This window comes from Pseudophryne corroboree, chromosome 1, assembly GCF_028390025.1.
Source record: "Pseudophryne corroboree isolate aPseCor3 chromosome 1, aPseCor3.hap2, whole genome shotgun sequence".
Lineage (NCBI taxonomy): Eukaryota > Metazoa > Chordata > Amphibia > Anura > Myobatrachidae > Pseudophryne > Pseudophryne corroboree.
The window spans coordinates 409,401,489-409,429,026 of NC_086444.1; the positions used below are offsets into that span (position 1 = coordinate 409,401,489).

Here is a 27,538-nt window from a genome sequence, read left to right on the forward strand (position 1 = left end):
ATTTCATGGCCTGTTTCTTTCACCCGTTTTTCTTTGTCTCCCCCTCTGCCCAGATACATCCAACCGGAAAAGACCTCAGCCCTACCCAAAATGTTCATGTGAATGTATTTTTATATATGTGTCTTATCTTCATCTCTTCAACCTCCAGTTAATGGCACACATTGTCGACAGGTGATATCCACATATACTAGCACTCACATATGTTCCCCCTCCATGTATCATCAACTAAATGTGCACCCCATTTGTTGGAACAAGAAGCCGAAAAGTGCTCGGTAGTGTTTGTTGGCCCATTTACAGACCCTTAATATGGGATGAGAAGGATTTAATGTATACTTCGCAATACCTCGAAGCTTATTTAGAACATATACGGCACAATGATACATGCCCCTCAGACATGGATTCATACATACATGCTTTTTACTATCCCACTAGGTCATACTTTTCCCACCTACAACTCTCCTCCGATTACCCAAGCTTATATATATATTGTATAGATATTTTTCTGTTTATTGATTAGTTAGTGGCAGTTATTGGTGACTGCCAAAGGGTGGACTGTCGAAGTCGAAAAATATTGCACTGCACACAGCACGTACAAACTACACACAGATGGCCTCCGTGCGCGTACTTATTCTGCCGTGCGTGCACATATTCGCAATTTGCGTATGGTCGCTCCCGCGGTCCTGCGTATTAGCGCGTGGTATGAGTATTTACGGTAGTGTTTGTAGTCGCATGGAAAAAGCCATAAAAACACATTACATATTTAATCCAAATAGTGCACAATGTACATTGTCTCCCTGCATCACACCAGCAAGTTACAATAGTTTAAATGGTATCAGAACAAAGGGATTCACCTTTACAGGATAGGAGGGGACAGAACAAGGTTATAAGGTGGTGTTCAGTATCCAGCTGTAGGGTATTTTAAGGGCAATATTCCAGTGTTGGTTTGCAGAAGATCGCACGCTCCTGCGAATAGTTATGCGCAGGAGCAGAATCTAAATATCAACTGTGTTTACTGTACATTTGGTATGCGGCGGGAACCCAGAGGAGATCACCTGCAAGTGCACCTGGAACAGACATCGCCCACCTATTCAAACCAACCTAGGACCTCTCCTGTACTGTAAATGACCACCCCTATGTCCAATGGACAAAGAGATTACAGTATCCATTGTGTTAGGTTTTGGAATATTGTATAAAAGAGCCAGCTGCATGCCCGGCCAAACACAGACTCTGAAGGTCATCTACCTTGATGACTGAGGACCAGACTGGGAAGCGCAGGCGAAACCAAACACGTATGTACCATTGATTGTAGCCATTCTTCTATTGTATTGTATTGGATTGTTTATATTGTAACCCCCTGCAAGTAAAGAACAGTTGGTGGGTTAGACCCCAACCTAGTTTTGAATTACAATTGGTGTTGTGTCCCATTTCCTTGCTAAGGTTTAAAGCATATTTACAGCCACTCGGGCTGCTGCAGCATTGTGCTAACAGTGTGTAGGCCTGTGTACACAAACTGTGTAGTCACTACGCCCTTTCGGCGTACGTACGCAGAGTGCGTACACTGTACGATCTGGTGTACGCAAGGTTTGTGAACAATATAAGGGAGAAAGGTTAATTACAGCGGCCGCAGCGGCTCAATATTAAAGTGTATCAAGTGTGTTTAAAGTATAAGCTTTTTAGTCCTGTATGTAAACCAGCATTTACACATTAGGTTGACATGTACTAGGTCGATAGGTCAAAAGGTCGACATGAGTTTGACTGTTTTTGATGTGGTTTTCTCCGTAAAATGACGGGAAACTAGTGCACCGTGTTCCATCGCATGGCTCGCCATGCTTCGCTTGGCACAGATTACCGTTCCAAACGTAGTCCACGTGGATCAAGTATAAATAAAAAAATCCAAACAATGGAAAAAATTTGAAAACTCATGTAAGACCTTTTGACCTGTCGACCTAATGGCCATGTCGACATAATGCATGTCGACCTTCAGTGGTCGACCTAATGAGTGTCGACCTAACGACCGTATCCCTCCTGTACGCACACATCTCATTGAGCTGCTCCTTCTCTGCTGATCCATTGATAAACAGTTTTGAGGGAACTCCACAGATCTACTGACAAGTTAATTCTGTACAAGTGATCGGTATTGGCTATTTCAGGAATAATAGTTTAATAAAATGGAAGATGAGGGTGTCTTTTTTTTCTTTTAAAAAATAGTCTTTTTCCATCAAGAGGTTTTTGGAATCACATTCTCTGGTGGACCCTGTGAGGAAAACATGGTGGGGCTTGTAGCTCTATAGCTCCTAAATGATCTGTCAGCATGTCCAAGCAGTACCTGTCTACCAAGGTTTGCCGGTGCCCAATGATTGTGTTTTAAAATTCTCACTCTAGTACCCATGGGTGCTTGGATGAGTCCCAGAGCTTTTCAGCAAGGGGCTTGTTATCCTGGGGGGCTTCCTGCATTGCTTTTTATATGTCGTTTCACGTAAGAAATTTCACATTGTGTTGTTTCTGTGTTTGCCATTATATGGAACTATATACTCCTTGTGTGTCTCATTTAATGGTAACTAGTCTAGTTATCATAGGTAGGCGTTTAGTTTGTGAGCAGTACCATTGTCCAGGGCCTGCCCTGGGATGAAACAGTTGCAGCCCCATGGCCCCTGCATCTGGCTAGTATGTGCCTGTTATGGCACCATGCAGTCAGTAACACAGCTGCAATGCTCTCAAAGGGTCCAGAGGATGCTCCGGGCATGCACCGTGCAGTGTGTAAAACTGAAGAGAAAAAAAAAAAAAAACCTAGCGCCAATTAAACACTCACTGTTTAAAACAACTTGCCTGCAGATTTCTGTGTCAAGGGAATGCGCCACCCTTTTAGAATTGGTTTTCTTTTCTTTTTATTCTTTAGTGTGTAAAACTGCCTAGAGCGCATAGGAAGCACTGTCAAAGTCAGAAAAATATCACTATGCACACTGCCATATTTGCACCTCATATGTGTCCCTGCTGCGCATGCGTGCGCTCTCCCGTGCGTGCGCATACACGCAGTCGCGTGCACCCGCAGGCGCACGGTATGCGCATTTACGGTAGAGATTGTATGCGTCTAGCGGGCGACTCTTTCGTTACATATTTTCACCATATAATGTATTTTATAGATTATGGTCCCTTTGATAGAATCTGAAAGTTTGGTTAATGTAGAATGTTCATGTACGGAGAAATCCCTCTTTGTTTGATACGAAGGGTCAGACAGGAGTAATACAGTGGTGTTTAGTATCCATCGGAAGAGTATTTAATTAGCAATATTCCGGTGTTGGTTTGAAGTGAATTAATCGCTCGTGCGAATAGTTATGGACATAAGAAGTTTATGTCCATTTACTATTATTTGCACTTACTTATCCATGCGGCGGGAAACTTAGTTTCCCACCCACCTGAGCAGTTGGAAATTGTCACAGCCCACCTGTATGAATCAACCTATGATCTTTTGTTATAGTGCGAGGAGGAATTCCTGTGTCCAATGAACAATGAGATTGTAGGGACCATTGAATTGTATTGTGTGTGGGGCATAAATAGACAAGCCGATCACATCCAGCTCACTCTTCAACGGTTCTCATTGCTGATAATCGGGAGCTGGATGTCCAGAGGCGCATGCGATCGTTCCCCTTTGTGCGTAAGTTTTTCTCCGCAATCATATTGTCTTATTGTCATTGTGAGCCATCTCTCTCTCTCTCTTCTCCTCTTTCTCTCTTATTTTCCCTTAAAACGTAATTGTATTGTATTGTATTTCCTGTGTAGTTATCTGGTTAGTTAATCTATGTTATATTGTAGTGTATGACTTGTATTGTATTAATTCTTTTGCAAGTATAACATTCATAATATATATATAAGGCGTTGGACCCTAAGCCCAGGTATCTGTGTATTTCTTATAGTGTTAAGTATTCTCAGAGCGTCGGTGACGCTCGAACAGCTTTTGAGTTAATAAGGTTACACAAGGTTGCATCTACACTCTATCACTACACTAAGGTTTTGCTGCATAATACACTGTTTATGGTTTAGATATAAAGGTTTAACATTGTGAGCGTCAGCGCCGCTGGTGATCTCCTTGTGGTCCCGAGCGTCCGCTACGCTATAGCGAATCATTACGTTAGTCGGCAGCCAATAGTGTGCCTGCCTGTGATCTCTTGGCCGTGAGCGAACGTGACGCTTGAGCGTCTCGACTACGGCTAAGCGATTGTTACGCAACGTGCGTACCCTTACGGTACTCCATACGTGAATAGCGTACAGTATTCTCAGACCTCATAAAGGGTTTTATATAAGATAAATATTCAGCTTTATCAATTGGCGGCTCGTCCTGTCCTTCACATATCTCTGCTAGGTAATTTCAGCAGACATTATCCATCAGCAAAGGGCGGGAGATCATATTCTTCGCAGTGCTGACGGGATAAGCGTCTGCTTCGCTTAGTAAAGGGTGCTGAGGGAATCCGGAACCGGAGGTAAGAACAACACGCTAGTATCTTTGAAAACTGTTTATTTCTATCTTGCGTACGCACACACGCATATCTGCATTTCTTTTTCGTGTATTTTCATATATCACTCTCCTGTTTGCCATTTTATAGATTGATAAAACGTGCTAAGAGAGATTTGTCGCTATTTCATAGTTAAAGTGTAAAAGTAATGCAGTAAGGGATAAAGTGTAAAGCACACACGCAGCTCTACCTAAAAGGTACAAGGAGAGATTGGTGTGGGGTTCAGTAGAGGATCGAGGATCATCTACATTGATAAACGTGTACATTGTGTTACGGTAAACATTGTACACGTGTCTCTAACAAAGGGCTGAGACTCGCGTACGCAAAGGCCGACGCACGCAGCGTAAATTACGCAACGGAGCGTCTGGGTACGCCCACGTAACTCAAGTCACACGATAGTGTTGATTTTTAACAAGCGAAAAGGTGGCAAGGCGATAAATAGCGCAACAGGCGATAAATAGCGCAAGTTTATTTTAGTATCCGAAATTTAAATTAACAGATCCTTCTCCAAATTTACAACACATCTGGTCTAAAGAAAAAAAATTTCTGCGCAGAAATAGAAATAGAAACAAAAGTGTATATGTGGTGAGTGAGTGTTTGTTTTTACAATTTTGGGGATTGAACCACAGAAATCATCGAGTTCTCGTGAAGGTACATACGTGTAAGTGACATGCACGGTGGCTAGGGAGGCATCCCTGGTTAAACATAAAATTTGAGCATTAGAGTGTAGCGGACCAGGAGGTATAGCAGACCAGGAGGTCAGACCAGGAGGTCGTATAACAGACCAGGAGGTCTAGGTACAAAGAAGTCCGCTATAGAGACAAGGCACAACACCAAGAAGGGTTGGTGCAACACCCATATAGGCCATAAAGCTCAGGCTGAAGGAATTCGCAGCTGCCGAATGTCGATTCCGTTGGTCGCTCCGTACATAAGATTAGTTGCTTATGTGCTGAACGACTGTACCGCACGTAATTGTGTACATTAGTTAGTAATCTGACCTAGTACCATTAGAGTAAAGGGCTCACAAACGCTATTTGTACATTCTAACGTGATTTGTGTAATTTTTTATTTTTTCAAAAAGGGAAGTTCGCTGGTCACTCTAGAACTATCCGACAACCCCACCTTTACTGGAAAGGGTTAATGCTCTTCGGATCATACCTACATGTTCCAGTAAACTAAGGTTAATAGGGGCCCTGGGTCGAGTACGCCAGCACTATATCAGTGTGTGGGCATATTGGTCGGCGTGGGCGAGTGAGTGAGGTGCTCGGTAAACTTCACCGTCAACCTATCTTTGAATATTTTGGTTTTTTGTAAGGGTTCGCTGAAGACCCTGATATAAAGGTCAGAGGTAGAGCAAGCAACACCTGCAAATTATGGGGGCCAGTTGTTCAGGAAGGGGGCGATCAACCTCGGTTTGGGTTGATTCTGTAAACCGACCAGTCGGGTCGGCAAGGTATGTAATGTGTGAAAAATACGGAAGACACAGAAATTTTATGTGATGAATGGGAGAAAATGACTGTACATGACGGGGAGAAATTCCCAAGAGTAGGCAGCTTCAGCCCAGAAGTGTTGCAAAATTTAAGGAGAAGGATATGTCTCATTAAATCAGCAAAGAGACGAATCAAACATTATGATTATTTGCAGCTATGGCAACAGGAGGGTGAAATACAGAGAGGATTGGCTCAGGCGGCGGGATCTGGCCCTATCAGGAAACTGATAGCCACGGCCCCGCCGCCACCATACATATCAGGAGAGAAATTGGTTGCGGAGAATGACGCATCAGGGGGTAACAAACAGGCACTTAGCAACTGTATAAATGTTAAGGATAATGTTAATAAGTTAACCCATGCAAGTATTAACCCGTGCAAGTTGTACCCTGTTTTGAACTTTCCCCAGGAGTGTGATCAAGAGGACGAATCGGCAACAATATCGGCGCTCTCTCTAGCAGCCACCATATCAGAAACAACAGTAGGCACGGCCCAACCCATAAGATTAGTAACAAAGCCCCCTAGCGGAGGGACAGGTGAGGTCGTATCAACGGGTAAGTACGGCACCATACACTATGCTGAAACTATTTCACCACAGACTGTAGAATCTACACAGAATGATGTTGTTAAACTTGCTCCCGTGAGGGTAATAGCAGTTCCAAATGGGAAAACGGACACTACAGGAGTCACTCCTATCAGGAACATTGCCATGTACAGCCCGTTTTCCCGAATGGAATTAAGGACCATAGTGTCTGAATTCCCTGACCCCAGAAAAGACTTAGTTGCAAGCCAAAAATACATCAGAGACCTAGGAAACACTTTAGAGCCCAATAACAAAGATTGGCAGATATTGCTGAGGGCTTGTTTACCCTCCAATGTCGACGCAGCTTAATTTTTAGCTGACTGTGGACTGGATCAGGATGTACCTCTTACAGATGTGTACAACAAAGACAATGTAAAAAGAATAAGTTTACAGTTAAAAGAGTATTTTCCAGCTGTGGCCAAATGGAATAGAATTTTTTCCATTAAACAAAAAGAGACAGAAACAGCTGCTGATTATTTTCACCGGGCACTATTAGAAATGGCAAAGTACACTGGCATAGAGGACATTAGGACCAATGCAAACCATCAAGAGGTAGCAGTATCTGTGCTAATGGATGGTTTAAAAGAGGCATTAAAGACCAGGGTACAGACCACACAACCATGTTGGCGAGGTCTGTCGGTGGCTACTTTGAGAGAGGCTGCTATTGATCACGACCGGAATATCACCAGAAACAGGGAGTCACAAGGTGATAAGTTAATGTCAGTAAGTATACAGGCCCTGACCACAAAACAGCCTCTGTTTATATCACCAAACCCTGTGGGTAAGTCAAATGTGGTAACATGTTATTTTTGTCATAAACAGGGACACATAGCACGAGATTGTAGAGCGAAAAATTCGCAAAGATCATACCAACCCCCTAGACAACGACACGACACATGACATTGGGATCAGGGTCCGCAGAGACGGAGTTATGAGCCACATACAGGGGAAACAAAAAGATACCCCCCGAACAGAGACTGGCACGCCTCTGGTAGTTCCCAGCTAACTCCCTCACAAGTAGTTGCTGCCAGCGGGATTCAGGGAGGTCACCATACCCAATAGGGGTGTGGCCATACCTGTAATCTCCAGCCAGTAAAATTGATTGCAAATCTTGGAAGTGAACCCGAGATTGCAATAAATGTAGCTGGTAAATCATTAAACTTTCTTGTAGATACGGGGGCGGCCAAATCAGTGATAAATTCGACAGTGGGCATGAGAACCACTGGTAAAACAATTCCAGCCATAGGAGTAACGGGAGTAGTCCAGCACTACCCTGTTAGCAAACCAGCCGAGATTACAATAGGGCCTTTACATACCAAGCATTCCTTTTTGCTGGCTGCATCGGCACCGACTAATCTCCAGGGAAGAGATTTATTGTGTAAAATGGGGTGCGTCATTTATTGTACTCCTGAAGGTGTATTCTTGGACATACCTGAGAATCACGCTCAGGAAGTGCGAGACATGTTAGACTCCCCATCAAAATTAATGTCACATACCATTATGACAAATAGGACTCCATCCCAAGTAGAAGAAATGACATCCCAGATACCAGAGTCACTTTGGACTAAAGATGGACAGGACACTGGATTAATGGCAAACGTAGCTCCGGTAGTTGTACAAGTAAAAGATGGTAGGATAGCTCCAAAAATCCCACAATACCATCTGAAGCCAGAGGTGGAGTTAGGAGTGTATCCCGTAATAGAGCGCTTGCTACAACAGGGCATTCTGGTAAGAACGTCCAGCACTGCCAATAGTCCCATCTTCCCTGTGAAAAAGAGTGGGGGGAGGGGTTACCGGCTAGTGCAGGATCTAAGGGGGATTAACAAAATAGTTGAGAGTCAGTTCCCCGTAGTGCCAAATCCAGCTGTCATCCTTATGCAAATCCCTCCCACTGCGAAATTTTTCACTGTTATTGACCTCTGCTCCGCTTTCTTTTCGGTACCTCTACACCCTGACAGCCAATATTTGTTTGCATTTACATACAGAGGAGTCCAATACACATGGACTCGATTACCACAAGGTTTCATAGACAGTCCAAGTATATTTTCCCAGGCTTTGCATGATTGTTTACAGTCTTTCCAACCAGAGAGTGGATCAGTATTAATACAGTACGTGGATGATCTACTACTGTGTTCTGATTCAGTGGAAGCATCCCTGAAGGATACGAAACAGCTCCTGTTTCATCTTTCAGACACAGGACACAAGGTTTCCAAAGACAAGTTGCAATTATGCCAAACTAAGGTAAAATATTTGGGACACTGTCTAACACAAGGACTGAGACACCTGACCGCTGATAGAATTCAAGCAATTAGAGACATGACTCTGCCACAAACTCAACAACAGGTCAGAACATTTTTAGGAATGTGTGGGTATTGCCGTAACTGGATCCCAGGATTTTCCATTCTGGCGTTACCTTTGCAGGAGATGGTCTCCTCAAACAAACCTGATCGGATTTCGCATACAGACGAGTCCGAGATGGCATTTGAGAGACTTAAACAGTGCCTAACGCAGGCACCAGCATTAGGTATGCCAGACTATGGGAAACCCTTTGAGCTGTACGGAACAGAAAGTGCTGGTTGCGCGGCAGGCGTCTTAACCCAAAAGCACGGTGATGCCAGCAGGCCAGTAGCATACTATAGCGCTCAGCTAGATACGGTAGCGCGATCCCTCCCCACATGCTTGCGAAGCGTTGCTGCGATAGCATTGCTAGTAACGAAAAGCGAAGATGTAGTGCTAGGTCACAACCTCACAATTCATACACCACATGCAGTGTCAGCCTTGCTAAATTCTGCCCAAACCAGGCACGTCTCATCAGCGCGGTTTACAAGATGGGAATTAGCACTAATGGCCCCCGTAAACATCACCATAAGGAGATGCAGTGCATTAAATCCTGCAACATATCTCCCAGGTGTGACTGGACAGGCACAAAGGGTGGAGGATGAGAGTGGTGGGGAAGGAGAATTTAATACAAAGGAGGACACACATGATTGTATGGAATATTTGACCCAAAATTTTACAGCAAGGCCTGACATCAGTGACAACCCACTGGAAGATGTAGAGCTCACGTTCTACACGGATGGTAGTTGTCATAGACAGTCAGACTCGGGAGACTTGTGTACTGGATACGCAGTCGTAGATGACCAAGGCACCATAGAAGCGGAACCGCTAGGCCCACCTCACTCAGCCCAGGTTGCTGAACTGGTCGCCCTAACCAGAGCATGTGAATTGGCTAAGGGCAAATCAGCCAATATCTACACCGACTCTAGATACGCATTCGGGGTAGTCCATGATTTCGGAGCCCTATGGCGCCTCAGAAATTTCATGACGGCAGCTGGTACACCGGTAGCGCATGCAGCTCACATCAAAAGGCTTCTAACAGCGATACAGGAACCCGACAGAGTGGCTGTTATCAAGTGTAAAGCACACACATATAGTCAAGACCCAGTATCACTTGGTAACAGCCGAGCAGACGAAGCTGCTAAGTTAGCAGCTGGTACCCCCAGACAGACAGACACCACACAATTGATGGTATTTAATACCATCAACACACAGAAGTTGTGTGAAATGCAAAATTTGTGTTCCACACAGGAAAAGGCAGTCTGGAAGGCAAAGGGATATGGCCAGGAGTCCTCAGGACTCTGGACGGATGGACATGGTAAACCGGTGGCCCCCAGAGCGTACCTTCCATGTTTAGCTGAGGCAGCTCACGGGCTGACTCATCTGGGCAAGGAAGGAATGTGCAAGTTGGTAAGAGCATATTGGTGCGCCCCAGGATTTTCATCTCATGCGAGTAAGAGAGCAATGTCATGCCTTACCTGTTTGAGAAAGAACATCGGAAAGGCAATACCAACAGAACCATCTCATATCCCACCTGCAGGCGGCCCTTTCCAGGTAATACAGATTGACTTCATTCAATTACCCCCTTGTCGAAATTTGAAATATGTACTTGTTTGTATAGATGTTTTTTCAAATTGGGTCGAAGCATTTCCTGCGGCCACAAATACCGCTATGTTTACTGCTAAGAAAATTGTGCAGGAATTTGTATGTAGATATGGTATCCCTAGAATTATCGAAAGTGATAGGGGTACCCATTTTACAGGTGATGTCTTTCAAGGAATGTGTAAGTTGATGGGAATTGATAGCAAGCTGCACACTCCATACAGTCCACAGGCGAGTGCGAAGGTGGAAAGAGTGAACAGCACTATTAAAAATAAACTGAGCAAAGTTATGGCAGAGACAGGATTGACATGGCCAGAAGCTTTACCCATTGTACTGTACAGCATCAGAACCACTCCCAGGTACCCTCTTAATCTGTCTCCCTTTGAAATCTTGTTTGGTCGACAACCGCATGTTATGATTAACCCTCAGGATGATTTGAAGTGTAACAATGAAGTGACTGTAAAATACCTGATTAACATGAGTAAACAGTTAAGGAATCAAAACGATAATTTGAAGTTGGTGATTCCTGATTTACCAGATAGTAATTGTCATGACATTGAACCTGGGGATTATGTAATGATACGGAATTTTCTACGCTCAGGTTGCCTTATTGACAGATGGGAAGGACCATACCAAGTCTTATTGACTAGCACTACAGCATTGAAAGTTGCCGAGAGAGAGACTTGGGTTCATTCGTCCCATTGTAAGAAGGTTGCTGATCCAGAGAGGTCCCGGGATAAGGAACAGACGGTAGAGGAAGTTGTATCGCTGGAGTGTCTGTTCCAAGAGGACTGAGGCGGCACCTGAGCGTTGAAAATCACAAGATCAAAAGCAGTTGTCGATTCCCTGTTCCCTTTTATTGTTTTTCTCCACTTCCCATCCCCTCTCCCTCAAATTATTTTTCCCCCTTCTCATTCTTCTTCGTTTCCTCCTATAAGATGGACTTGCCTCAAGAGACTGTGATCCGGATTTTCCTGTTGACCATGATGTTGACCAGAGCAGTCTGTTCCGGCGAGAGTACCATGGAGGTCGAGAGAGGTTCTGGAATGGGTTCTGATGACAAAGATGGAGGCGTAGTTTTCCAAGAACAACTTAACCAACAAGCAAAGGCGAGTATCAGAAAACGATCCGATAGCATTGACAATAGAAGGAATTGTGAAGGATTGTTAGCTGAAGAAAACTGTATCTGTAGGCTCTGTGACAACGTAGTTGAGGATGGGTGCATTAAGAAATGCCAATCCAGTTTTAATATCCACATGGACCGGCATCCATTGAGTGACTATCACTCCTTAGTGGGTAGTGTGTTAAATCAAACAGATTGTTGGGTATGCTCTCAAGTACCTCAAGGTCATAGCAAATCAGGACTAGTACCATTTCCTTTAACGATAGGGGAGGTACTTGAGCTAAAGGGTGGGAGACCGGTGGACAGGAGGTTTAATATCTCCAGTCCTCCTAGTTTGAAGCTCCACCAATATCATGTGGATAGATCCCTAATATGTTTTAACATTACCAATCCCCGAAAGCCGGGAAGTTGGGAAGTGTCATGGAGCAACCAAACCATGACCTTTTCATATAGAGCAGATAGAATGCCTACAGATACAGAGCTTATACGCCACATAGCCAGTAGAGAAAAATCTTTCCGATATAGGTATACCCTAGGAAGTAGGATTACGAGAGTTGGAGAAGTATCACCAGGATACTGCGCACATATCGTACAAACTGATACGTGTACTAGACAGATAGGAGAATTAGGGTTAGGAGATTTCACATGGAAGATGTGTAATATGGTAATGTCCTACTCCGTCCCATATGTTCTCCCCGATGATGCATATTTCATATGCGGAGGAAGGCGTATAAGTGGCTTGCCCCAAACTCTGAAGGATTGTGTTATATTGGAAAAGTACTGCCTGAAGTAATGACTATCACATGCCAAAATGAAAGATATACACCGTGTTGCCCAAGCTCCTTATACTCACACCCATTACGAGCACGTAGTTAAACGGCACCTGATAGAAAGAACAGAGCATCCGGCCTCTGACATGATCCATGAATCCACCGGGATTCAGTTTCTAATCGCGTTAGATTTCACTCGCACCGCCAGAGGAGTGTTGAATTATAAATACATATCTGCGCTCGCAAATTTGTTAGACAATATCACAGAAATGTATGATGACACGTTCAGGTATACTGGAAGAGAACTTCAAGCTTATAAAACAGAACTGGTCCAGCATAGAATGGTTCTCAATTACCTCACAGCAGTGACAGGCGGATATTGCGTCACACTGGCAACGCAGTACGGCGTGAAATGCTGCACATATATAACGAATAGTACCGAGGACCCGGTCGAGGTCATAGACCAAAAGATGGACGATATTCTCCAATTGAAGTGGGAATTTCGCAGGAGACACAATCTCACTCTTGCTGCTGTAGGTAATAAGCTGACTGGTTGGGTGTCATGGTTGAACCCGTGAAATTGGTTCTCTGGTTTAGGAGAATGGGCTCAAGGAGTCATAATGGATGTTGGGAAGTTTCTTCTATGTATCTTAGGTGTTGTCATAGCCATTGGCTTGATATTTAGATGCGGTCAGGCTTTAATGAAGTGCAAACGAAGTACCAGGGTGATGAGTTTAAGGAGTGAGGAAACTGTAATTCCAATGGATTTAATTTATGACCCAAATGTAGAAACAATGATGTGATGAAAATGCGATTTCTACGGTCCGTTTCTTTCACCTGTTTTTCTGGTTTTTCCAAGGTAAAAAGACCCACTTTTGACGAGGAATTTGATGATCCTGTATACAGACAACTGATGGATTGAAGAAGAAGTTTTGACAACCTTATACACAGATATTTGATGAACAATGCCATAGACCCCCAGTTTCCCTAGAAATTTTAAAATTACGCTAGCCCAACACTTTTGTAAGCCTATGGACATTGACAAAGCTTTTTGCCCACACGCCTTTTGGCAAAAGCACAAAGAAGACTGCATTCAACAGACACCGAACAAGACTTCAACCGACAAATGTTCATTAACCTGACATAGAATACCACTGCATTTACCGTAATTATGTCTTTTCTTCATCTCTACAACCTTCAGGTAATGACACACATAGGCGATAGGGAATACAGGCACAGATATCAGCAATCACATATTCCCCCATTCATGTATCATCAACTAAAATGTGCTCCCCCATTTTGTTGCAACCACAGCCGAAAAGAGCTCGGTAAAGTTTGACAGCCCATCCACAGACCCGTACCACGGGATAAGAAGGAATTCAAATGTATACTTCGCAATACCTCGAAGCTTGATTTAAAACACGTACGGCACGATGATACATGACCCCCAAACACGGATTCATACACACATGCTTCTGCTATCTCACTAGGTCATACCCTTTTTCCTACCTTCTCCTCTCCTCCCCTACCCAACCATGGAAATGTATTTACACTTGACATATATTTTTCTCTTTTTGAAATGTTTTAGGAAGTGGCAGTTATTGTCGACTGCCAAAGGGTGGACTGTCAAAGTCAGAAAAATATCACTATGCACACTGCCATATTTGCACCTCATATGTGTCCCTGCTGCGCATGCGTGCGCTCTCCCGTGCGTGCGCATACACGCAGTCGCGTGCACCCGCAGGCGCACGGTATGCGCATTTACGGTAGAGATTGTATGCGTCTAGCGGGCGACTCTTTCGTTACATATTTTCACCATATAATGTATTTTATAGATTATGGTCCCTTTGATAGAATCTGAAAGTTTGGTTAATGTAGAATGTTCATGTACGGAGAAATCCCTCTTTGTTTGATACGAAGGGTCAGACAGGAGTAATACAGTGGTGTTTAGTATCCATCGGAAGAGTATTTAATTAGCAATATTCCGGTGTTGGTTTGAAGTGAATTAATCGCTCGTGCGAATAGTTATGGACATAAGAAGTTTATGTCCATTTACTATTATTTGCACTTACTTATCCATGCGGCGGGAAACTTAGTTTCCCACCCACCTGAGCAGTTGGAAATTGTCACAGCCCACCTGTATGAATCAACCTATGATCTTTTGTTATAGTGCGAGGAGGAATTTCTGTGTCCAATGAACAATGAGATTGTAGGGACCATTGAATTGTATTGTGTGTGGGGCATAAATAGACAAGCCGATCACATCCAGCTCACTCTTCAACGGTTCTCATTGCTGATAATCGGGAGCTGGATGTCCAGAGGCGCATGCGATCGTTCCCCTTTGTGCGTAAGTTTTTCTCTGCAATCATATTGTCTTATTGTCATTGTGAGCCATCTCTCTCTCTCTTCTCCTCTTTCTCTCTTATTTTCCCTTAAAACGTAATTGTATTGTATTGTATTTCCTGTGTAGTTATCTGGTTAGTTAGTCTATGTTATATTGTAGTGTATGACTTGTATTGTATTAATTCTTTTGCAAGTATAACATTCATAATATATATATAAGGCGTTGGACCCTAAGCCCAGGTATCTGTGTATTTCTTATAGTGTTAAGTATTCTCAGAGCGTCGGTGACGCTCGAACAGCTTTTGAGTTAATAAGGTTACACAAGGTTGCATCTACACTCTATCACTACACTAAGGTTTTGCTGCATAATACACTGTTTATGGTTTAGATATAAAGGTTTAACATTGTGAGCGTCAGCGCCGCTGGTGATCTCCTCGTGGTCCCGAGCGTCCGCCACGCTATAGCGAATCATTACGTTAGTCGGCAGCCAATAGTGTGCCTGCCTGTGATCTCTTGGCCGTGAGCGAACGTGACGCTTGAGCGTCTCGACTACGGCTAAGCGATTGTTACGCAACGTGCGTACCCTTACGGTACTCCATACGTGAATAGCGTACAGTGTTCTCAGACCTCATAAAGGGTTTTATATAAGATAAATATTCAGCTTTATCAGCACTACTACACCTTTCTCCTGCCAGCAACCCCGCCCCTCGCATGCCATCACATGTTCAGGGGGCGGGACCAGGGCCAGCAGAGGCAGTTGGTGAGCCCTGCTCCATCTCTGGTCAATTAATTATGGCTAATTAGATTTTAGAATTAGTGGCTTTTACTGCGTGCATCAAGAGTCCCCCAAGTGGTCAATATTGGTACAACATGCAAAGCCATCATACTGATTAAGTGGTGGATGGCAATTTTGTGCTGAATGTATGATAGAATAAAAATAAATATCTATTAACCTCAAATGTTGCTGTATTTCTTGTTGTGGGATGGAAGGTTACAATGAATTTAAAACTTTCCCACAGCACTTGTGCATATTAGTACAACCAAATCGTTTTTATTAATTTATAATAAAATATATACCAGGAGCAATTTTTTTTAAGATTACACATATAAAAAACATTCATTGCAACATAAGTAGTTCTTATATTGTTTAATGGGTAGTCCACAATTTGTTATGGTTGGACTTATTACAGTAAGGATCCAAAATACAATCCAAGTCAACAGCACATTACGGTTTTAAAAATAGTTTATAAAAAAATAAAAACGTGCATTATTTTCCCTTTTAAAACAACTATTTGTATAACCATTTTATGATTGTGTGCTTAAAAAATAAAATAAAATAAAACTAAACAAAAAACATCCTGAGAGAGTAAAGCAGCCATTAAGGGTTATAGGGATTTGGAAAAGAGATGGAAGAAAGGTGGCAACTTCACATAACATATTATTGTTGAGTGTCCTTCCAAGAGTCTTTTTCTCAGTGTTATGAGTTTTCCAGTTTGATAACTCCAAATTCAGTTAAAAGTGCCACAACTAGGAAGAGAACATAGATGAAGATCAGGGCAAACCCATAGCTGCGGCGTAGGTGAAAGCATTGTAAGGGCACGGATATTAGGGAGAAAACCAGACTGATTCCGAGACCTCCAGCCAGGATCCACACCAAAAGACCTTGTGATTCCAACTGAAAAAAACAAGCACAAGAGAGGAAAGGTTTCACTATGAAAAACCACATACTTTCCTGGGCTGCACAACCATGTATAAATGCTGATCCTCAACCATGTTATGGGTGGTGGGACACCACTATGCAATCCTGTGTTCGTTGACCCAAGTCTCATTTTTCATCGTGGGTAATCTCCTCTCGAGGACTACATATTTCTATAAAGTTATTTTATTTTTGAGATATTACCAAGTTGTTTACAGAAGCTATTATCATGCTATCCCCCTGGAACCATTATGCCACTGCATACCTACAGATGTCAGGCTTTTCTTGCTAGCGCTTGTCAAATTTATATTATAGATTTTTTCCCCCACAGATTTCTCGGTATGTAAACTGTCGTTATTACTGGAAGTCATAAAAATTCTTATCTGAAGATCTAAACCAGGCAACTTTATTGTTTACTTCAGTAACAGTTTGGCAAAACAATGTTGTTTCGGTTATAAAAAGTCTGCAATTTATTTTTCTAAATTATCTGATTGAACAGGCAGCTATAAATCAATAATTTCATATATTCAAGGATTTATTAGTCCATCTACTTTACAATTACAGGTCGTATTGCAAGGTTTAACTATTTATAATGTGTTCTGCCTAACACTGATACGTTGGGGATAAACCATAAAAAGAGCAAGTAAAGGAGCCAACATGGGGTCAGGAAATCAGAGAAATCCGTGTTAGACAAGCTCAATTTCCTGATTCCGACACAAACATGGTCGGAATGGAGAGACCGGAATTCTTAACATGTTTATTTTTCCCAATTCCCTGACAGACTGCTGATCATCGGTGTCCGCCGATCGGCAGAGAAGGTAAACGCTGTGCAGATGTATGGTCTGCATTACTGTGTGCCTAGGCAAAACTATTTTGCAATGCAGGAGGGAGGATTTTAAATGTACAGAGAGATTTAGATGAGAGAGGGGTGTCCAAACTCAAATCTAAATTGCAGTATAAAACTAAAGCTTTCCAGAATGTGAGCTACATGCAAAAGCAGCCAGTATTTATTTAACATGCAAAATAAATAAATGTATTTGCACACCTTGCATTGCACAGTTACTGTGCGTGCTCCTTGTTGCTTTACCCCCAGCTCAGAATCGGGCCCCATGCATGCAATGGTGTGCACTCTGAGGGCATGCTGTGTTTTCTTCCTTACTATGTATCACACACCCTATAGATATATAAAACTACAAATTTAGAAAGCATACTAGTACTAATTACTATTCATTAGTTCCCGGCCTTTTTTTATTTTGTTCCTCTCATAATATATGACTCAATGCTCACCTCTTCAGGACTAGAACCCCATGAGCCAGAAACTATATGAATTCTGTAGCTATATTATAAGGAAGGGAATTGAGGGATAGTGTTTGCAAGCATAGAAGGGCATGTTAACATTACAGATTCTACAAATCATGTCAGGCTAAGTATAGGTTTCCAATTATAGCAAAGATTAATCATTAGATTGCTATGTCCTCACAAGAGCTTCCACAACAACAAACCTGTAACACGGTCTTAGATGGACCCAATTGCAGCAGACACCCCAGACCAACTCCAATTAGCACATCTGTGGTTAGATCAGGAAAAAAACTATTTAAAAGCATGTTTTTAAAATTTACAGAAAGATAGTGGAACATTGTAGCTTACAGGATTGACTTCAACATCTCTCAGCATGCAGTAAAACAAAGCTGTACATCGTAAAATATGTTGTAGCCTTCCAATTGCTGGAAAATATCAAATGATCCCTTGCAGGAAGCTACATAAAAGGATACTGAAGATGATGCCTCCAAAACAGGCGGAGAATGCCATGCGAGGATAGCCTTGACGGGCCAATGTGAGATCTGATACAAAATCTGGAAGAGGAAAGGAAAGTTGTTGAGTAGACTAGAGCAATGGGCAGCTGACCTGCATCCTTACATTAAGGTGGTATTAATGTATTGCAGAGGTGCTCAACATTAGGCACTCCAGCTGTTGTGGATGAATCCCTGTATGCCCTGCCACAGTTTTCCTATCAGAAAATGCTACAACTGTGGCAGGGCATGCTGGGATGTGTAGTTCCACTACAGCTGGCAGGTTGCATGTTGAGCAGCCCTAAAATGTCTAGGTTTTCCTTCAAACATCAGCCCATTTGTAAATTCTAGACATCAGGAGCATAAGATTAAGACAAGATCTGTGTCTTTATATTTGGCAGAATACAACGGATAAAATTCAGCACTTCATTACTATCAAGCTTTAAGATCAACAGCATTAACAACTGTTCAACACAAATAGTTTCCAGTCTGGAAATTCTGTCAATTATTTCAACATTTTCAGATGTAAACCTTGAAGCTAAAAATATATTGTTCACAGGCAGCTAAAGCTCCCCTCACATCTTCAAGATAATTAAATGAAAAGCGATCTGTTTTAGCCCAATAAAAACGCCCTAATATCGTATTTTTTTAATAGATAATCATTATTGCGGTATCCAATTAGAAGTCGTTTTTATCAGCCAAAAAATGGACCCACAACTGTGCAATAACACATGGGATCTGGGATAAGTTCCGGCTTCGGTGGCTGCTTGTCGCTGATTACGCTTCGTGTGCCTGAGGCACCCAAAGCATAATCCCCAATACGTGCGGCATCAGGGCTAATTGGATAGCCCCTCACGAGCCTATAAGCAGCGGTAAATTTCCACTGCTAACAGGATATCTCCTAATGTATGAAACTATGAATGTCATCTGATGCAGGTTAAAAAGATGAATCTACATAAATTGTAATTTCTCAGATACCTACAGCCTTGCCCATACTGTATGTAGGTATCCACCAATCATCACAGTGCATCTAAGTAAAACATATCTGCCTAAATGACAGCCACTGCAGTTCGTCTGCATGTTTAGTTCAACAAACCCCTTCCACCAAACCTGCTGTAGAGGGTGAAAGATGCATAGATTTATATATAAACACTCCCAGTACATGAACGTTACCCTGCTCTATAATACAGTCTATAATATATATATATATATATATATATATATATATATATACATACATACACACACACACACACACACACACACACATATATATATATATATATACACACCTACATATATATGTATACAAACAAACAGAAAGTTCAGCAATCACCAAAGCAAGCTCATTTATTTTCACATCATCAATAAATAAAGGATGGTGAGTGCTGAACTTTCTGTTTGTATATTTTAAAGTGGGTGGCCATGGGCTACATGCACCCCACCCTATGAGTGCTGAGTGCAGACACTGCACCCCGCTTCTGGGGTGGTGAGTGCTATGGTTTTACATTTTTTGGTATATTGTAGAGTTAATCTTTGGTTAACTCATTCACTGTGGCCACAAGCTTTGTTCATGCACCCCTATGCAAACCCAATTATCTAGTCAGCTGTTCTTTAGTAATTTATCAGCCAGTGTCAGGTGACTAGTGTACCTTTAAAAGCCATGGAGTATTTGGCAGGTACACATTAAACCAAGTGGGCATATTTGCAGTTATATTATGTGTGATACAGTTGCCAGGTTTTAATTTTTGAGACTCTGTTATAGTGTAGGACCTGCATGAAGGTGGGGTACCTTGGTGAGCGGTTTGTGTGTACGTCAAATAGGGCCTTTACTTGCCCTTGAAATAGTTATAGTTGATACTAGAATATTAGACCAACATACAGTAAATAAAATAATGTGTGCTGCAAAAAGTATGTGCTTATTGTTTTTTGAGCACAATGAGTTACATTCACCTCCAATACTGTTCCCCCAGGCAAGCAAGGTTAGACCAAGCACTGTATTACTCAGCCGGAAGATAACCCCAAAAGTGCGCAACAGGTTGACAACTTCAGTTGCTGAAGCACTGATCCAGAGTGCACTGACAACGAATCCCATGAAGGAGAAGAGCTGCAGGGAGATAGAGAACAGGCAGCAGTAAGCAGAGTGGACAAGTCGGACACAAATGAACTACAGTGCCTTGCTAAAGTATTCACCCCCCTTGGCTTTTTACCTATTTTGTTACATTACACCCTGTAATTTAATTGTTTTTTTTATCTGAATTTTATGTGATGGATATGCACAAAATAGTCTAAGTTGGTGAAGTGAAATGAGAAAAATGTATACAAAAAAAATTGGATTTTGGTTACCTACCGATAAATCCTTTTCTCGTAGTCCGTAAAGGATGCTAGGGTCCACATTAGTACCAAGGGGTATAGACTGGTCCACCAGGAGCCACTGGCACTTTAAGAGTTTGAGTGTGGGCTGGCTCCTCCCTCTATGCCCCTCCTACCGGACTCAGTCTAGAAACTGGTGCCCGAGGAGACGGACATCTTCGAGAAAAAGATTTAACACAGATAGTGTCGAGATTCACACCAGCTCACACATACAAGGCACGTCAAGCTAACGTAGCTTGAAACCTCAGCAACCACTGAAACATTATTTACCAAGTAACAATGCAAAACTCAACTAAAACAGAGTTGTACTGAACCAAATAACGATAGCAGGAAAACAAAGCGCTGGGCGGGCACCCAGCATCCTCTATGGACTACGAGAAAAGGGTTTACCGGTAGGTAACCAAAATCCTATTTTCTCTTACGTCCTAGAGGATGCTGGGGTCCACATTAGTACCATGGGGATGTACCAAAGCTCCCAGAACGGGAGGGAGAGCACGGACGCTCCTGCAGATCTGATTGACTGAACTTCAGGTCATCAGAAGCCAAAGTATCGAACTTGTAGAACTTTTCAAATGTGTTCGACCCCAAGTTGCAGCTCGGCAAAGTTGTAACGCCGAGACACCTTGGGCAGCCACCCAGGAAGACCCCACCTTACGAGTAGAGTGGGCCTTGACAGTCATAGGACACGGCAATCCTACCGTAGAATACGCATGCTGGATAGTGAATCTGATCCAGCGAGAGATCGTCTGCTTAGAAGCAGGACACCCAATTTTCTTGGGATCATACAGGACAAACAGAGTCCGAATTTCTGTGACGAGCAGTCCTCTTCACCTAGATTTTCAGAGCCCTTACAATATCCAAGGCCTTTGATGAAATTGACGAGTCAGTAGCCACTAGCACCACAATAGGTTGGTTGATATGAAATGCCGACACAACCTTCGTAAGAAACTGCTAACGTGTCCGGAGCTCAGCTCTATCTTCGTGGAAGATCAAGTATGGGCTTTTACAGGACAAAGATCCCAACTCCGACACACGTCTAGCAGAATCTAAAACCAACAAATGTGACAGCCTTCCATGTAAGAAATTTGACCTCAACCTCCTGTAGAGGCTCAAACCAGTCCGATTGGAGGAACTGCAACACCACGTTAAGGTCCCAAGGTGCCGTAGCCGGTACAAAGGGAGGTTGGATGTGCAGAACTCCCTTCAAAAAGGTCTGAACCTCAGGGAGGGCAGCCAATTGTTTCTGGAAGAAAATGGATAGGGCCGAAATCTGGACCTTCACAGATCCCAACCTCAGGCCCATATCCACACCAGCTTGTAGGAAGAGGAGAACAGTCCCAGTTGAAACTCCACCGCAGGAAATTTCTTGGACTCATACCAAGATACATATTTTTTCCAAATTCGATGGTAATGTTTAGACGTTACTCCTTTCCTAGCCTGTATCAGGGTAGGAATAACCTTGTTCGGAATGCCCTTTCGAGCTAGTATCAGGCATTCAACCTCCATGCCATCAAACGTAGCCGCGTTAAGTCTTGAAAGGCGAACGGCCCCTGCTGCAGCAAGTCCTCCCGAAGTGGAAGAGGCCTTGGCTCTTCTTGCAGTAGATCCAGAAGATCCGCGTACCAAGCCCTTCTTGGCCAGTCTGGAGCACTGAGGATCGCTTGAACCCTTGTTCTCCCTATAAGCTTTAAAACTCTTGGGATGAGTGGAAGTGGAGGAAACACGTACACTGACTGGAACACTCGGAGTCACCAGGGCGTCCACCGCCACTGCTTGTGGGTCTCTCGACCTGGAACAATACCGCTGAAGCTTCTTGTTGAGACGAGAGGCCATCATGTCGATCTGGGGTACGCCCCAAAGAGCTGTTACCTCCTTGAACACCTCCGGATGGAGACCCCACTCCCTTGGATGGAGATCGTGTCTGCTGAGGAAGTCCGCTTCCCAGCTGTCCACTCCCGGAATGAAGATTGTTGACAGCGCCAACGCGTGTTTTTCTGCCCAGAGGATGATTCTTGTTACCTCTGACATTGCAGCTCTGCTCTTCGTTCCGCCCTGTCTGTTTATGTGAGCCACTGTTGTATCACCAACGCTTTTTCCTCTGGAAGAAACACCCTCTGCACTTCCGTGTCGAGGATCATTCCCAGAAAGGACAACCTCTTAGTTGGTTCCAGATGTGATTTTGGAACATTCAGGATCCAACCATGTTCCCTGAGAAGCTGTGTCGTGAGAACTATGGACCGTAACAGCTTCTCCTTGGACAAAGCCTTTATCAGCAGATCGTCCAGATATGAAAATATGTTCATCCCCTGTCTGCGGGAGCAGAACCATCATTTCCGCCATCACCTTGGTGAATACCCTCGGTGCTGTGGAGAGGCTGAATGGTAGGGCCTGGAACTGAAAAGGACAGCCCAACAGTGCGAATCGAAGATAAGCTTGATGCGGCAGCCAAATCGGAATGTGGAGGTACGCATCCTTGATATCCAGGGATACCAGGAATTCCCCCTCCTCCAGACCTGATATCACTGCCCTTAGAGACTAAATTTTGAACTTGAACTCCCTCAGAAAGGGATTTAGTGATTTTAAGTTCAGAATGGGCCTGACCGAACCATCCGGCTTCGGTACCACGAAAAGGTTTGAATAGTAACCTTTGTTTTGCATATGAGGTGGTACTGGCACAATGACCTGTGCCTCCACCAACTTCTGGACGGCTTCTTGCCGGAGAGTCCTGTCTGCCAGCAGAGCTGGCAAGCCTGATTTGAAAAATCGGTGAGGAAGGAGATTTTGAAATTCCAGCCGTACCCCTGAGACACAATATCTTGCACCCAGGGGTCCAGGCCGGATGACACCCAGACGTGACTGAAAAGTCAGAGTCTTGCTCCCACTGGCCCCACCTCCGGGGCGTGCAGTCCACCATCATGCGGAGGACTTTGGTGTACCTGAAGCAAGTTTCTGTTCCTGGGAACCTGCAGCCGCAGGTTTCTTGGACTTGGGTCGACCTCCCCGAAAGAAGGTGTTGGACGGCTTGGCCTTTCTGGGCTTAGTAGACCGAAAGGGCTGTGATGTAGCTGAAGAAAAGGGTTTCTTCGGATCAGGTGTAGCTGAGGGAAGAAAAGGTGACTTACCAGCCGTAGCCGTGGAGATCCACGCATCTAACGCTTCCCCAAAGAGAGCCTGACCTGGATTCCGCGTCGGCAGACCACTGGCGCAACCACAATACTCGACGAGCTGATACAGACATGGAAGAAATTCCCGCAGCCATGGAACCCAGGTCTTTCACGGATTCTACCAGAAATCCTGCCGAATCCTGAATGTTACGTAAAAACAATTCAACATCACATTTCTCCATAGTATCCAAGTCTTCAAATAACGTGCCTAACCAACTTTACTATAGCTTTGGCAATCCAAGCACTGGCAATAGTGGGACGTAGTATTGCCCCAGAAGCCGTGTACATGGATTTGAGCGTATTATCAATTTCACGATCAGCCGGCTCTTTCAAGGCGGTAGATCCTGGAACAGGTAAAACCACCTTTTTTGAGAGTCTGGATACTGACGCGTCAACAATAGGCGGGTTTTCCCATTTTTTCCGATCCTCTACCGGGAAAGGAAATGCCACCAGAACCCTTTTAGGTATCTGGAATTTTTTTATCCGGGTTTTCCCAAGCCTTTTCAAAAATAGCATTTAATTCCTTTTACGCAGTGAAGGTTAGCGAGGCTTTCTTATTTTCAGTGAAGTAAGCCTCCTCAACCTGCTCAGGTGTTGTATCAGCAATATTCAACACATCTCTATCATCAACTGCACCCCTTTAGCAAGAGATGCTGCCCACAGCAACACATCCCCGTCACCGTCTGCAGTGTCAGAATCGGTATCCGTATCATCCTGCATGATCTGCGCAAGAGCACGTTTATGTGAATATACAGCGGGGAGCCCTGAGGTACCAGAACTGGGCCAGACTGCCATAGAGTTCTGTAAAGCCAGAGTTGCAGATTCATACATGGAATGGGATCATCCTGAGAGGACATATCCTCCGCAGCATATGACACAGTCCCTGGACATTGCTTAATGGAGACCACAGACACTACACACACACACACACACACACACACACACACACACGGGAGGACAGACAGCGTTTCACCCCCAAGAATGGCAAGAGAGACACAGAGATTGGAGCCAACCCACACACAGCGCTATTAATATAAAGGGAGACCCCCTGTCAGCGCTGACTGTGCACCTTAATAGCTTACACAGTCATTTTGCACCCTCCCCCCCCCCTTCTACAACCCCCTGGTACCGTGAGAGACAGCTGGAGTTGCTTTGGAGGGACTTGCTCTTACTGGACAGTGCTGTGCAGGCAGGAAAATGGCGCTGAACACTGCTAGGTCCGCTCTGAGGATTAGCTCCGTCCCCAAAATGGCGCTGTCTTCCCGCTCTTCCTAGGATTATACTGGCCTGAGGATTTATACTGGCTGAGATCCCGGGACCCCGACAGGCTGTGTGACCAGTGTAGGGTGTAGGCTCAGGGCGCCCCTCACAGCGCTGCACTATGTACCACTGAGCCTCCGGAGCGCAGTATTAACTGCGCTCCTACGCTGTTGCCGCCATCTTCACACAAGCCCCCCGCTTGTTAGGGGGGTCGGTAACTCACTCACTACTGATCTTCAGCTTTGTAAGGGGGTGGCGGCATGCTGCTGGGGTGAGCAATCCCCTGTGGTGGGGAACGATCTATCCCCTCTGGAGCTCAAAGTCCTGTCAGCAGAGATAATGGATCAGACCCCGCAGGGCGGACACTACTATCCCCCTTTAGTCCCACGAAGCAGGGAGACTGTTGCCAGCAGCCTCCCTGTAAAATAAAAACTCTAAAACAAACACTTTACTAGTCAAACTCTGTAGAGCTCCCCTAGCTGTGACCGGCTCCTCCGGGCACATTTTCTAAACTGAGTCTGGTAGGAGGGGCATAGAGGGAGGAGCCAGCCCACACTCTCAAACTCTTAAAGTGCCAATGGCTCCTGGTGGACCCGTCTATACCCCATGGTACTAATGTGGACCCCAGCATCCTCTAAAACGTAAGAGAAATACTTTTTATAAATAAAAATGTGTAAATTGGCATGTGCATATGTATTCACCCCCTTTACTATGAAGCACCCCAAAAGTTCTGGTGCAACCAATTACCTTCAGAAGTCACAATTAGTGAAATGAAGCCCACCTGTGTGCAATCTAAGTGTCACATGATCTGTCAGTATAAACACACCTTTTCTGAAAGGCCCCAGAGGCTGCAACACCACTAAGCAAGAGGCATCACACCATGAAGACCAAGGAGCTCTCCAAACAAGTTAGGGAAAAAGTTGTTGAGAAGTACAAGTCAGGGTTGGGTTATAAAAAAACATCCAAATCTTTGATGATCCCCCGGAGCACCATCAAATCCATCATCTTCAAATGGAAAGAACATGGTACCACAACAAACCTGCCAAGAGAGGGCCGGCCACCAAAACTCACAGACCGGGCAAGGAGGGCATTAATCAGAGAGGCAGCAGAGACCAAAGGTAACCCTGAAGGAGCTGCAGAGTTTCACAGCAGACACTGGTGTATCTGCGCATGTGAACACAATAAGCCATACACTCCATAGAGCTGGGCTGTATGGAAGAATGGCCAGAAAAAAAGCCATTACTTAGGGTAAAAAATAAGAAGGCACGTTTCGAGTTTGCCAAAAGGCAAGTGGACAACTCCCCAAATGTATGGAGGAAGGTGCTCTGGTCAGATGAGACTAAAATTGAACTTTTCGGCCACCAAGGAAAACGCTATGTCTGGTGCAAACCCAACACATCCCATCACCCCAAGTACACCATCCCCACAGTGAAACATGGTGGTGGCAACATCATGCTGTGGGGATGTTTTTCAGCAGCAGGGACTGGGAAACTGTTTCGAGTCGAGGGAAAGATGGATGGTGCTAAATACAGGGATATTCTTGAGCAAAACCTGTTTCAGTCTGCCTGTGATTTGAGACTGGGATGGAGGTTCACCTTCCAGCAGGACAATGACCCGGAGCATACTGCTAAAGCAACACTCAAGTGATTTAAGTGGAAACATTTAAATGTGTTGGAATGGCCTAGTCAAAGCCCAGATCTCAATCCAATTGAGAATCTGTGGTCAGACTTGAAGTTTGCTGTTCACAAGCAGAAACCATCCAACATGAAGGAGCTGGAGCAGTTTTGCCTAAAGAAATGGGCAAAAATCCCAGTGGCAAGATGTGGCAAGCCCATAGACTTATGCAAAGCGACTTGCAGCTGTAATTGCAGCAAAAGTTTGCTCTACAAAGTACTGACTTTAGGGGGATGAATAGTTATGCACGCTGAAGTTCTCTGTTATTTTATCCTATTTGTTGTTTGCTTCACAATAAAACAAACAAAAAAAAAAACCACATCAAAGTTGTAGGAATGTTCAGTGACTAAAATGATGCAAACCTTCAAACAATCCATTTTAATTCCAGGCTGTGAGGCAACAAAACATGAAAAATGCAAAGGGGGGTGAATACTTTAGCAAGGAGCTGTATATGTGGTGCTGAAATACCTGAAGAACATAGTTTAGTCAAGAGGGAGGGTGTTATAAATAAAACTTGTTGTCATACAGACTCTTACACAGTGATATCTGGGGGGCTGATCATTTGTGGTGGTGAAGAAAACAATGATTGCCAAAGGGGTCCCAATCAGCAACAGAACAGCCCAAACTGGCAGCACTCCCTGAATAACGTAGAGTCCATCTGTGAGAGCAGAAAGAAAACACATTAGGTGCCACAATAAATGGCATACAGGACCTTCAATGATCACTCAGGGAGAAACAGAAACAGATAGCAGTAATGCAGAGGAAAGTGTCAACGGGGTCTTACAGCACTCGTTTCCAAACATCCACAGAAGACTATTACAGACAGAA

At 43.9% G+C, this 27,538-nt stretch overlaps 2 protein-coding genes across 4 annotated transcripts in view; both read right to left on the reverse strand.

Moving 5' to 3' along the window:
• FICD (FIC domain protein adenylyltransferase) overlaps positions 1 to 27,538 on the reverse strand; it is a 1,034,845-nt gene that overhangs the window by 85,772 nt on the left and 921,535 nt on the right. The window lies entirely within an intron of this gene.
• Positions 15,886 to 27,538, reverse strand: part of SLC8B1 (solute carrier family 8 member B1) — a 111,694-nt gene continuing 100,041 nt past the window's right edge. For all 3 annotated transcript variants that reach the window (XM_063913280.1, XM_063913278.1, XM_063913279.1), the window contains 5 exons: positions 27,247 to 27,368; positions 20,193 to 20,346; positions 18,222 to 18,302; positions 17,952 to 18,016; positions 15,886 to 16,428 (listed from right to left, as the gene is read on the reverse strand). In XM_063913280.1, the coding sequence (XP_063769350.1) occupies positions 16,231 to 16,428; positions 17,952 to 18,016; positions 18,222 to 18,302; positions 20,193 to 20,346; positions 27,247 to 27,368 (620 nt within the window). In that variant the 3' untranslated portion in view covers positions 15,886 to 16,230. The remainder of the gene's footprint in view (positions 16,429 to 17,951; positions 18,017 to 18,221; positions 18,303 to 20,192; positions 20,347 to 27,246; positions 27,369 to 27,538) is intronic.